The following is a 13,837-nucleotide window of genomic DNA, read 5'->3' on the forward strand; positions in this document are numbered from 1 at the left end:
AAATAAAGACAACAAACAAACTAGAATACACACAAAGATGTATATAAAACATATATAAGCAAAATTTCAAAAGTAACAGACAAGAGAATCTTGGGAACTGCAAGATGAAAGTGATATGTCATTTATAATAATAGTCTTATAAGATAGCCAGTGAATCAGGCCAGAAGGGAAGTGTGATACAGTCAAAGTGCTGAAAACAATAGCTGTCAAGTGAGAATACCAACAACTGTCCTGCCAAATAAAAGAAAGACACCTTCCAAAATAACAAAATTCGGCTAGGTGTGATGACTCATGTCTGTAATCCCAGCACATTGAGAGACCAAGGTGAGTGGATCACTTGCGGTCAGGAGTTCGAGATCAGCCTGATCAACATGGTAAAACCTCATCTGTATTAAAAATATAAAAAATAATTAGTGAGGCATGGTGGTACACTCCTGTAATCCCAGTTACTTGGGAAGTAAGAGACAGAAGAATCGCTTGAATCCAGGAGGTGGAGTTGCAGTGAGCCGAGGTCACACCACTACACTCTAGCCTGGGCAACAAGAGTGAAACTCCATCTCAAAATAAATAAATAAATAACAAAATTCTGAAAATGTATTTTGGTGCTGCCTATGCCCTACATATCGAAGATGCTGAAAGGAGTTCCTTCCACTGAAAATAACATGATACAAGAAAACGGCACATAATCATGAAAATACATGACTTTTGGCCAGGTACGGTGGCTCATGCCTGTAATCCCAGCACTTTGGGAGGCTGAGGAGAGCAGATCACAAGGCCAAGAGATTGAGACCATCCTGGCAAACATGGTGAAACACTGTCTCTACTAAAAATACAAAAATTAGCTGGGTGTGATGGTGCATGCCTGTAATCCCAGCTACTCAGGAGGCTGAAGCTGGAGAATCACTTGAACCCGGGAAACAGAGGTTGCAGTGGGCCAAGATCACACCACTGCACTCTAGCCTGGCGACAGAGTAAGACTCCATCTAAAAAAAATAAATAAATAACTTTCTGGGAAAGATATGCACATACACAAAAACAGAATTTCACAGCATTATCATAATGGTGCATAAAGCATTTTTAATTATTCTCTAAAATGTGAAAGATAAAAAGCACAGAAATTATTATAAACACCTGCTAATGAATATACAACATATAAAGATATAATTAACAACATCAATGACAAAGTTGAGGGCAGATGTAATGAATAAGAATTTTCATATGCAAATAAAGTTGATTTTTTTACTAGATTATAATATACTGTTTTATCTTGTAGAGGTTTTATGTAATCCCCAAGGAACCACAAAGAATATATCTGTGTAGATACACAAAACCAAGTAAAAAAGAAATAAAAGCATATAAATACAAAAATCAAAAGACACAAAGGAAGAAGGAAAGAGAGAAAACAAGGGACAAGGATACAAGAATCAAATTAAACAATAAGGTTACCAAGTCTTTCTGTTTCAGAAGATTATTTAAATATACACATAATTAACCTTGTTTAAATATCTATATATTAAATCAAGAGACAAACATTTGGCCAGGCATGGTGGCTCACACCTTTAATCCCAGCACTTTGGGAGCTGAGGCAGGTGGATCAACTGAAGTCAGGAGTTCAAGACCAGCCTGGCCAACATGGTAAAACCCGATTCAACTGAAAATACAAAAATTAGCTGGGCATGGTGGCGGGTGCCTGTAATCCCAGCTACTCAGAAGGCTAAGACAGGAGAATTGCTTGAACCTCAGAGGCAGAGGTTGTAGTGAGCCAAGATCATACCACAGCACTTTAGCCTGGGCAACGAGAGCGAAACTCCATTTCCCAAAAAAAAAAAATAAATAAATAAAGACATACATTCAATAATGGGATTAAAAATTTTCAAAAACCAAGATCCAACTTGATTTTCTACAAGAGTCAGCTGAGACCTAATTATAAAACAAGACTGAAAGTGGCATGATGGATGTATATATTCTACACAAATATTAACAAAATGAGAAAAGATGTCCAAAAAATTACACAAGCTACATCTTAAGTCAAAAACTGTCATATTTTATAAAATGTACTTTAAGTCAAAACTCCAAAGAGAAACATTAAACAATAATAGATTCATTTACCAGGAACCTATGACAAATTTGTATATACAAGTGTATGTTGTGTGTGTGTGTATCTCACATTATGGTTTCAAACACATAAAGCAAATATTAACAGAATAAAAGAAACACATAGAGAGCAACATAATTATAGTAGGATATTTCAATACCCCACTTTCTGTAATAAAAATAAAGACAGAATATAAGGGAAAAGAGGACTCAAAGGTAGTAAAAACCAGATATATTTAACAGAAATATAGAGAACACTTCTCAAGAACATTAGCACGTACACACTTTTCAATGGCTTATAGAACATTCTCCTTGACAGACTACGTAGTAGGCCAAATAAGAAGTCTTAACAAATTTTATAAAACTGAATTTTTATGGATTACTTTCTACGACAAAAATGAAATGAGAATATAAAACAATAATAGAAAAAAACTGAAAAACTGGCTGGGCGCAGTAGCTCACAACTATAAGGGAGGCCAAGGCGGGAGGATCACGAGGTCAGAAGATTGAGACCATCCTGGCTAACACGGTGAAACCCCGTCTCTACTAAAAATACAAAAAAAAAAAAAAAAAAAAAAAAAAAAATGGCTGGGCATGGTGGTGGGCGCCTGTAGTCCCAGCTACTCGGGAGGCTGAGGCAGGAGAATCACTTGAACCTGGGAGGTGGAGGATGCAGTGAGCCAAGATCGTACCACTGCACTCCAGCCTGGGTGACAGAGTGAGACTGTGTCTAAAAAAAAGAAACTGAAAACTTTTACAAATACATAGACATTAAACAACACACTCTTGAGTATGCTCTTGTTCAAGGGTTGAAATAATTAATATTGTGAAGATATCCATACTGCTCAAAGTAATCTACTAATTTAAAGCAATGTTTTTTAAAATTTCTCATCGCATTTTTGAAGAAATAGAAACAGGAACCACAAAAGTATATAAAATCTCAAGAGACAATAAAGTACCCAAGAATCTTCCCCCTCCAAAAAAAAAAGAAAAAAAAAAAAGCAATGTTAAAGGCATTACAGTTCTTGAATTCAAAACACATTACAAAGCTACAGAATTAAAACAATTTGGTAGGAGCATAAAGGTAAAAAAAGGTTGACTAATAAAGTAGAATGCAGTACATATATAAACTTACACATATATGATCATTTGCATACCAATAATTATTGTAGCATTGTCACTGAAAGCACATAAGTAAAAACAATGCAAATTTCTGTCACCAAACCACTCAGTAGATATAATTTGAAATACAGAAATATTGGAATATCACCCAGGATTGAAAAAGCAGGAAATATTTTAACAACTATAAAGACAAAGCTAGAAGACATTATGCAAAATGAAATGGGCCAGCCACAAAAAGATGGAGATTGTATGATATATATAAAGCAGTTACACTCTTAGACTCAGAAAACAGAGTGGTGTTTGTGAAGTGTGACAAAAATGGGAAAAACTGGTAGTTGTTTAATATGTATTGAGCTTTAGTTGTGCAAGATAAAAACATTCTAGGGATATGTTGCATAACACTGTCAATATAATTAAGATGACTAAATTGAATATTTAAAAATACTTGATTATAAATTTTGTTATGTGTTTTTGACAAGTAAAAATAAACAATCATACCTAAAAAAGATAGAGTTATGACAGTTTTCAAATTATCTTTCAATCCAAACGTTTCCTCCCACACAAAAATATGGATTCAAATATAACTAAATGTTGAAATTAGGAGAATTTTTATGACTGCTCACCTAGACAAAATTAAACAACCATTCACAACAAACCTGTACCAGAAAAATACAAGTCATTAAAAAAACAGGGATAATATTTATAAAGACAGATAATTATATTGGCAGTAGACAATGAATATGGCTAATTTATAGTTGATTTTGCTCCACACTGTCTTAAACTGCAGAGTTAAATATTGTCATATACAATTAAAATATAAACTAAAACATCAAAATACAATTAACTGGTGTGAGATGGCACATCCTAAAATATATAACACAAAAATATTAAATTGCAAAACAAAATTACATGGAATGTAAAACTTATCAAATGCCATCAAGTATGTCAATATATTCAAGAAAGAAATATTGGAAGAATATAGGAAAAAAGTAATAAAAAGGTTACCTGAAGACATAAAAGGCAGAGAACTTCCCAAATTTTGATGTAATAAAAAATTTTAACCAGTAAGACTTGATTCAAAATTATTTTACTTCAAAGAAAAAATATAAATAAAGACTTTCCAAAATAAGAGGTCGGCTGGGTGCGGTGGCTCACACCTATAATCCTAGCAGTTTGGGAGGCTGAGGCAGGCGAATAACCTGAGGTCAGGAGAGTTCAAGACCAGCCTGACCAACATGGAGAAACTCCATCTCTACTAAAAATATAAAATTAGCTGGATGTGGTGGCACATGCCTGTAATCCCAGCTACTCAGGAGGCTGAGAAAGGAGAATCGCTTGAACCCGGGAGGCGGAGGTTGTGGTGAGCCAAGATCGCGCCATTGCACTTCAGCCTGAACAAGAGTGAAACTTTGTCTCAACAAAAAAAAAAAGCACATGAAAAATGAAATATCAATCTGTTAATAAATATACAATATAAAATAATTTGTAATATCAACAACTGAAAAATACAGAGGTATAGTTTTTGTATTTAATTCAAGTTGTTATGAGATTAAAAATATTGGCCGGGTACAGTGGCTCATGCTTGTAATCCCAGCACTTCGGGAGGCTGAGGTAGGTGGATCATGAGGTCAGGAGTTAAGACTAACTTGGCCAAGACGGTGAAACCCTGTCTCTACTAAAAGTACAAAAATTACAGCGAGCCTGTAATCCCAGCTACTTGGGAGGCTGAGGCAGGAGAATCACTTGAACCTGGGAAGCAGAGGTAGCAGTGAGCCAAGATCACGCCACTGCACTCCAGCGTGTGTGACAGAGCGAGACTCCGTCTCAAAAAAACAAAAAAAAATTGTTTTAACTTTAAGATGTTTTATGTAATCTCCATTTTTCATGACCATTATGAAAATAATATATATAGAATGTATGAAAAAAATTTTAAAAATAAAGCATGTCACTACACAATTAAAATTTAAATTGAAGAAAACAGAAGAAAAAACGTATCTAAAGGAAACACATAAAACAATAACAATAAAACTGATAACAGTAACTTCATTTATTTAAACAATCATTTAAAATATAAATTAACTAAACAACTTAATAAAAAGAAATGTAATCCCAGTATTTTAGGAGTCCAAGGTGGGCTGAACACTTGATTCTACGATTGCAAGACCAGCGTAGGCAATATAACAAAACCCTGTCTCTACAAAAAATACAAAAATCTAGCTGAGTGTGATGGTAGTCACTTGTAGTGGAGCTACTTGAGAGGCTGAAATAAGAGGATTATCTGAGTTTGGGAGGTTGAGGCTGCAGTGAGTTGTGATTACAACATTATGAGCCAGCCGTATTGACAGAGTGAAATGTCCCCATCTTAAATGTAAGTGAATGAGTAAATACATTTTAAAAAAGAAAAACAGAAAATGCCTGAATGACTTAAGAAAAAAGCATACAATATGCTGCCTATACGAGACTAATTTTAGGCCTGGCACAGTGGCTAACACTTGTAATTCCAGCACTTTGGGAGGCAAAGACCAGCCTGGCTAACATGGTAAAACCCTGTCTCTACTAGAAAAAAAAAAAAATACAAAAATTAGCCAAGCATGATGACACACCCCTGTAATCCCAGCTACTCAGGAGACTGAGGCAGGAGATCCCCCGAACCTGGGAGGCAGAGGTTGCAGTGAGCCAGCCTGGGTGACAGAGCAAGACTGCATCTCAAAAAGAAATAAAAATGAAACTCATATTAGCATTGAGTCAAATAGGTTGAAAATATCAGAATGGGGAAAATATCTTTATTCTATACAAATAGTAACCACAATTGGGTGAGGTAGTCATAATTATATCAGACATAATACGCTTTAAGTGAAGACTAGCATGAGACAAAGATTGATATATAATAGTATAATGAGTTAATCCACCAGGAACATGTAACTATTATATTTATCTATATGTATATGTATATATAACAGTAAGGCTTCAAAATATATAAAGAAAATATTTACAAAAGTGAAGCAAGAAATACATAGCCACATAATAATTGTAGACATCAAGACCCCATTTTCAATAATAAATAGTTCAGATAAAAGATCAATAAGAAAACAGCAAACTTAGAAAACATTATAGACTGTATTAATTTTTTTACATATAGAAGAATACCTGAGAGCGGATAATTTATAAAGAAAAAAATGGCCAGGCGTGGTGGCTCACACCTGTAATCCCAACACTTTGGGAGGCAAAGGCAGGTGGATCACCTGAGGTCAGGAGTTCGAGACCAGCCTGACCAAGATGACAAAACCCTGTCTCCAATAAAAAAACAAAAATTAGCCAGGCGTGGTAGCAGGCACCTATAATCCCAGCTACTCCAGAGGCTGAGGCAGGAGAATCACTTGAACCCAGGAGGTGGAGGTTGCAGTGAGCTGGGATCACACCATTTCACTCCAGCCTGGGCAACAGAGGAAGACTCAGTCTCCAAAAAAAAAAAAAAAAAAAAAAAAAAAGGTTTACTTGGCTTAGTTTGACAGACTGCACCTGTACAAGAAATGCATGACAGCATCTGCTTCCAGTGAGGATCTCAGGAAGCTTACGATCATGGTGGAAGGCAAAAAGTAACTGAACATATCACATGGTCATAGACAGAGGAAGTATGAGGTGAAGGAGCCAGTTTCTTTTAATGAACCAGCTCTCATTTGAATTAACAGAGTATAAACTTTTTGATTACCAAGAGGATGATGCTAAGCCATTCATGAGGAATTTGGCCCCATAGCCAAAACACTTACCACCAGGTTTTACACCCAACATTGAAGAGTACATTGCAGCATGAGGTTTGCAGAACATGGACATGCAAACCATATTACAGACTAACTAAGCTTAACAGACATGTACAAAACTTTTCAGTCAAAAGCAAGAGAATGTACACTTTTTTTTTTTTTTTTTTTGAGACAGAGTCTCACTCTGTTGCCCAAGCTGGAGTGCGGTGGCACGATCTTGGCTCACTGCAAGCTCCGCCTCCTGGGTTCACTCCATTCTCCTGCCTCAGCCTCCCAAGTAGCTGGGACTACAGGCGCCCACCACGATGCCCGGCTAATTTTGGTATTTTTAGTAGAGACGGGGTTTCACCATGTTAGCCAGGATGGTCTCGATCTCCTGACCTCATGATCCGCCTGCCTCGGTCTCCCAAAGTGCTGGGATTACAGGCATGAGCCACCACACCTGGCCCAAAATGTACAATATTCTTATTTGCATCTGGTGTATTCTGTTAGGAATCATACCAAGTCTTATGAAATTTAAAAATACCAGTGAACTGCAGGGGCTCATGAGACCAAGGTGGGAGGATTACTGGGCCAGAAGTTTGAGACCAGCATGGACAACTTAATGAGGCCATGTTCCAACAAATAATCAAAATATTATCCAGACATGGTGGTCCCATAGTATGTCTGTAGTCCCAGCTACTCAGGAAACTGAGGTGGAAGAATCACTTGAGCCCAGGAAGCTGAGGCTGCAGTAAGCCAGCCATGCCACTGCACTCTAGCATGGGTGACAGAGCAAGATCCTGTCTCAAAACAATGACACTTCAATAGATTTAAAACTGTATATTTTATATAATGGGTTTTTACAACAATATTTTAAAGAAAAACTGAAAAAAATATAGAATTATAAATCTTTTCAAAAATTGCCTCAAATCACAAAAGTGTTTCTCTCACACAAAGGAAATATAAATTCATCATTAAACACACAGTGAAAAAAGATGATTTCCATGACTACTTAGACAAAACAACCATTTAAAATCAGCTAAGAAAGAATATAAACAAGATAAGCCATAACCAAAATTTGGGTCATATTTATAGATAAAACACACATATATAATCTGATTGTAATAGACATATGGCTAATTTATTTTTTAAACCCCATATTGACTTAAAAGTGTACAAACAGAATTGCAAATTGTCTAAAATTATGTAAGTAAAACAAAACACCAATAATCTGATGTTAAGAAACCTACACTGAAAAACCACACTAATATGGAACTACAAAACAATAAGAGAAATGTTTATTCACGAAATCTTTTTTGCAACATTGATGTACCATTAAGAAAGAATTTGTCTAGATAACTGCAATATTTAACTGTGTACTCATGGAAGACAGGTATTTTGAATCAATGGCATGTGTCGTATGGCAGTAAAAGTTCAGAGAAAATGCAGTATAATCATAAATAGAAAATGCTAATGAGAAAATTTTAATAAATGAGCATTTAAAAGGAAGTGGAGATAATTCTGATATTTAAAATATATGCTATTCTTACATAAAATAAAACTTCTGTAATCTGATTTTAGAAGCAAAGAATACCCTTACACTGCTAAATAAAGAGAAAATAAGAATGTGTATGTATATATTTGTGTATGTAATATATATTTATATGTGTAAGTATGTGTGTGTGCGCACGCACAGAATATGGTTAGAGTCTCTAATATATAAAAGAAGTATTTGAGAATAAATTATGCTATTACTTAGATATAGGCTGAAGAAAGTGGGTGAAAATCCTATGATTTGTTTATACCGACAGCTCAAATTTGTAAGTAACTATTTTAGTAAATATGGAATGCCTACTAATTATCTAATTTACTTTAGGCACAACTTGTAAATTCTAGTATATTGCCCTAAATGTCTGAATCTAAAGTTACAGACAAGTTTAAAGTAGGAAATAAAAAACAAAAATGTATACAGAGAGTAACATCAGTAAGATGGAAAAATAAAAGGTGCCCTATTTTCTTATACCCCAACAGCAAAAACATTTATCAGCTATCTCTGACCAAAAAAAAAATGTGTTTATGAGAGAGCCAGGAATCATGTATCACACCTGTGATGACAGCTACATGGTATATTCAGGTTGAAGAATTGCTTCAGACCAGAATTTAAAGACCAGCCTCGGTTATAAAGCAAGAACCCATCTAAAAAATAAGTGCCTTTAAAAATAAACAAACAAACAAACAAAAACAAAAAAATAGAAAATAAATAAATACATAAAAAATAAGTGCCTTTAAGAGAGCTCCGAGATGCAGGGAGGGAGTTATGAAACTGCTAGAGCCAAAGATTGAGAAGTGTTCCTTTTCAGAAGGTGGGCCCTCATTCAGGAGGCAAACTACAAGACCCCTGTACTTGGCTACAGACCAGGAAATGGCCCTCCCAACTTAGTCCGACTAAGAATTCTGAACTTACTCTGTCATCACCTCAAATTTCTCCTAGTCACATTCTGCGAGAGGTCTTGTCTTTCCAGAGGCCTGGAGGAGAACACCCCTTTGTAGCCATGCAGGCAGGCCTGCAGACCTTGGCCTTTACTGTGGTCCCTGAAACAGTTCAGTGACTCAGTTCCAGCTCCCTGATCCACAGTTCATGGTCAGTTCTGCCTGTAGACATAGAAACCCACACAGTGGCTGGGCGTGGTGGCTCACGCCTATAATCCCAGCACTTTGGGAGGCAGAGACAGGTGGATCACCTAAGGTCAGGAGTTCGAGACCAGCCAGACCAACATGGTAAAACTCTGTCTCTACTAAAAATATAAAATTAGCCAGGCATGGTGGTAGGGGCCTGTAATCCCAGCTACTTGGGAGACTGAAGCACAAGAATCGCTTGAACCTGGGAGGCGGAGGTTGCAGTAAGCCGAGATCACGCCACTGCAGCCTGGGCAACAAAAGCGAAACTCCATCTCAAAAAAACAAACAAAAAACCCACACAGTGACCTGGAAAAATCCTCGCTGGTATTCAGTGAAAGCCATACTCATCCACATCCTGATATGAGGCCCACCATATGCAGACCCAACTGCAAAAACATGCCTTAATATCTGCCCTACAGAGCAACGTCCTGAACGACATTCAGCCTATCCAAAACTAAAATGGGAATTAAAACTACCCAAGCTTCTAGTAACAAGCTAATAACGGTAGACCCTAGTGCAGACCCAGCATCCTTGTGACTGAGCTACAACCCCTCTCCACTACAAAACCAGAGGGCATCCCGTCACCTGGGGGCTCAACAAAAGAAGATCTTTACCTCCTAAAATTAGTTTATAAAAACTTAAAGAGGTTTTTGCTCTTTCAAATTCACAGACACCAGTGCAAAACTATATTGTACCCATTGTCAGTGCTTTTATCATAGCACTGAAAGTATGTGGCAAAAGAATTAGTTTTAAAAAAAAAAAAGGGCAGCCACGCACGGTGGCTCACGCCTGTAATCCCAGCACTTTGGGAGGCCAAGACGGGTGGATCATGAGGTCAGGAGATCGAGACCATCCTGGCCAACATGGTGAAACCCCGTCTCTACTAAAAATACAAAAAAAAAAAAAAATTAGCTGGGCATGGTAGTGGGCACCTGTAGTCCCAGCTACTCGGGAGGCTGAGGCAGGAGAATGGTGTGAATCCAGGAGGCAGAGTTTGCAGTGAGCCGAGATAGTGCCACTGCACTCCAGTCTGGGCGACAGAGCAAGACTCTGTCTCAAAAATAAATAAATTAAAATAAAATAAAATAAAACAACATTGAAATTGAAGACAAGTAAAAAGTTGCTGTTTGCAGATCATATAATCTTACATATACAAAACCATAAACAGTATACATTAAAACCCGTCAAAACTGATAAATATACTTAGTAAATTACCAAAATATAAAATTAACATACAAGTAAAAATTATGGTTCCATCCACTCAAAACAAACTATCTGATAAAACAGAGGAAGAAAACAATGCTATTTACAATAGCATTAAAATAATATATTCTTGAGAACAAATTAAACCAAGGAGGTAAATAAAATTTACAATGAAAGAAATTAAAGACACAAATAAATTTTAAAATATTTTATGAATATGGATTGAAGCAGTAAATATTGATAAAGTACATGTTTTCCAAAGTGATCTATAGATTCAATAAACTCCCTATTGAAAGTCCAGTGGCATTATTTTTACAGTAATGAAAAATATAATTCTAAAATTTACATGAAACTACAATAAGCTTTGAAGAGCCAAAGCAATTTTGTGAAAAAAAGAAAAAAGCAGAAGAACATCATAGTTTACAATTTCAAACTATATTTCAAGACTCTAGTAATAAAAACAGAATGGAATGTGCAGAAAAATGAACAAATAAATTTTTAAAAACCCAATGGAACAGAAACCACTACTCACACATTTCAGATATGATGCAAAAAATAACTTAAAAAACAGTTTAACATAGAGGTTTTCAAAATTATGCAGATATATGTGTCCCCCAAAACAAAAGAGTCAGATTGTGCAGTCTCTTATATGCCATGAAAAGAACTTTGGCTCTCACTGTGAACTTGAAGGAAGATCACTGAAGGGAAAGCAGAATCCTTAGAGAATTTAAAAGCATAAGACAGAAGACGCCCCTATGTAAGAGCAAAAGAAAAAAAAAAACACTCAGGGTTTCCAGAAAGTACTTCCTTTGGAATACAGCTACCCAAATCACATGTTAAGGACTGGCTTTTTCTTTGACCTTTGACCTTTAATCTTTGTCATCTGTTGTATTCACTTTCACTCTCACCTACCTGGGGGTCTGGCTACCATCTCATGTCTTTTTATATTCCAGGGCTCTTTTTTTTGCTCCAGACAGGTGATCAGATATGGCTTAGAGACAGCAATACCTGTTTTATTAAAAATAAATAACATGAATCTTAATCATATTCTCCAATTACCAATCCAGTAAGGTGCTCAGTAAAGAGGATGTAATAGAATAAATACTAATTTATAACATAAATTTCTAAATATTTAGAAAATATTTTAAATGTGTAGGTTTTAAATTTTACTATCTGGTACTATTGAATCAAAAATTGGTGTCGGAAATTAGATTTAAAGGCATGGACAACAATATTGCATGCCACTAAATTTCTGGAATTATCACTAATCTAGAGTGAAAAATACAGATTAGCTCACTAATGTGAAAAGCTCAGGTCAAAATGAAACATCTTGAAGGAATTATTTTCTACACAAATCTCAAAGATTTTCTTGAAAACAGAGATCTGAAACTCATTTATGCAAAGCATAAATTACCAGAAAACAGTCTACAAAAATAGAGAAATAAAACTTTAAGGGTATTTTAGGAATTGTGTATTGAAGTTATCCTCACCCAAAAAGACCAGGTTTCTGTAGTTCTCTAACAACACATTCCTATATAAATCCCGCTGTGCAGTATCCAGGCATTGCCACTCCTCCAGAGAGAATTCTATGGCCACATCTTTAAATGTCAATGGCTCCTGAAAAACACAAACACACACACACTTACCAAGTGGTCATGAGCTGTCATTGAATTTTTTTTTAATGTATAGGATAGCCAGGTATAGTGGTTCATGCCTGTAATCCCAGCACTTTGGGAGGGCAAGGTGGGCAAATCACGAGGTCAAGAAATCGAGACCATCCTGGCCAACATGGTGAAACTCCGTCTCTACTGAAAATATAAAAATTAGGCCGAGCATGGTGGCTCACGCCTGTAATCCCAGCACTTTAGGAGGCAGAGGCAGATCACCAGAAATTGGGAGTTCAAGACCAGCTTGATCAACATGGAGAAACCCCGTCTCTACTAAAAATACAAAATTAGCAGGGTGCGGTGGCGCATGCCTGTAATCCCAGCTACTCGGGAGGCTGAGGCAGGAGAATTGCTTGAACCCAGGAGGCAGAGGTTGCAGTGAGCTGAGATCACTCCACTGCACTCCAGTCTGGCAACAGAGTGAGATGCTGTCTCAAAAAATAAAAAAATGTATAGAATAAAAAAAGTATGCTAAATACAGACAGATGAGAGGGCTACAGATAAGAACAGTTTAACATGGTTTAGAGAAATTTTCATTGTGTTTATATTTACTGTTTTGTGACTTGTAGGAAACTACTGGATCCGCAGGAATAGAAAACATGTTGCTAAATGGAATGTCTCTGCAAGCACTGGTTTTAATAAAAAATTTTAAAAATTAGGACTCTAAAATGCATACTTTTTTTTCCCATTTATCTCCTTGTGGAATTCGGAAATTGTTAGCACCCACTCTAGAAAGGCACCAGCCAAAACTCTGATCTCTTCTTATCAGTTCTGTGAGGCAAGACTCCAGGGTGGGGCCAGACCTAAATAAGGCCTCCAAAAAGGGTGAATCTGAACAGAACTGGAGATGGGAGTAAACCCTATATATTACTCTGCTCACCCCATCAACTGTATAAATATACTAATTAGCCATTTAAACAAATCTCCTAGGGTTTTCTAGGGTAATTTTAAGATAAATACGCATTCTTAGCAAAGTAAAAGAAATAAAAATATTTAAAACTCTTGGGTCCATAAACATTCATTCAAATGATGACCTCAGAAGTCACAACAATATAAAGAAAGTGGCCCAAATAAAGCCCACACGTTTTTCCACACATCTATTCACTTTGCCAACCATATGATGCTTAATTCAACCATGTATTCACTTGCTAGTCTAGACTAACTGTTCCTAGATGGTAGGGACCATGACTGCTTTATCTATTTTTCTAATGGCCATATGAAATGGTAGCAATTAGTTTATCTGCTTGAGTCTCCAGACCTCCTCCTTGTTTTTTACCCAACTACCAGGAAACTGGAAAACTCTCAACTAGATACCAACCAAAGACATCTCTT

The 13,837-nt window shown here is 36.3% G+C and overlaps 1 protein-coding gene across 2 annotated transcripts in view; it reads right to left on the reverse strand.

The window, feature by feature from the left end:
• Positions 1-13,837, reverse strand: part of ZNF107 (zinc finger protein 107) — a 53,574-nt gene that overhangs the window by 16,469 nt on the left and 23,268 nt on the right. Inside the window, exons 1-3 of one of the 2 annotated variants that reach the window (XM_073008737.1) lie at positions 13,182-13,200; positions 12,329-12,455; positions 11,751-11,846 (exon numbers count right to left, since the gene is read on the reverse strand). In XM_073008737.1, the coding sequence (XP_072864838.1) occupies positions 11,751-11,769 (19 nt within the window). In that variant the 5' untranslated portion in view covers positions 11,770-11,846; positions 12,329-12,455; positions 13,182-13,200. Of the gene's footprint in view, positions 1-11,750; positions 11,847-12,328; positions 12,456-13,181; positions 13,201-13,837 lie in introns of those variants that run through there. The other variant, XM_037995315.2, reaches the window with a different exon arrangement.

The sequence above is a fragment of the Chlorocebus sabaeus genome, chromosome 21 (assembly GCF_047675955.1).
Source record: "Chlorocebus sabaeus isolate Y175 chromosome 21, mChlSab1.0.hap1, whole genome shotgun sequence".
In the NCBI taxonomy this organism is placed as follows: Eukaryota; Metazoa; Chordata; class Mammalia; order Primates; family Cercopithecidae; genus Chlorocebus; species Chlorocebus sabaeus.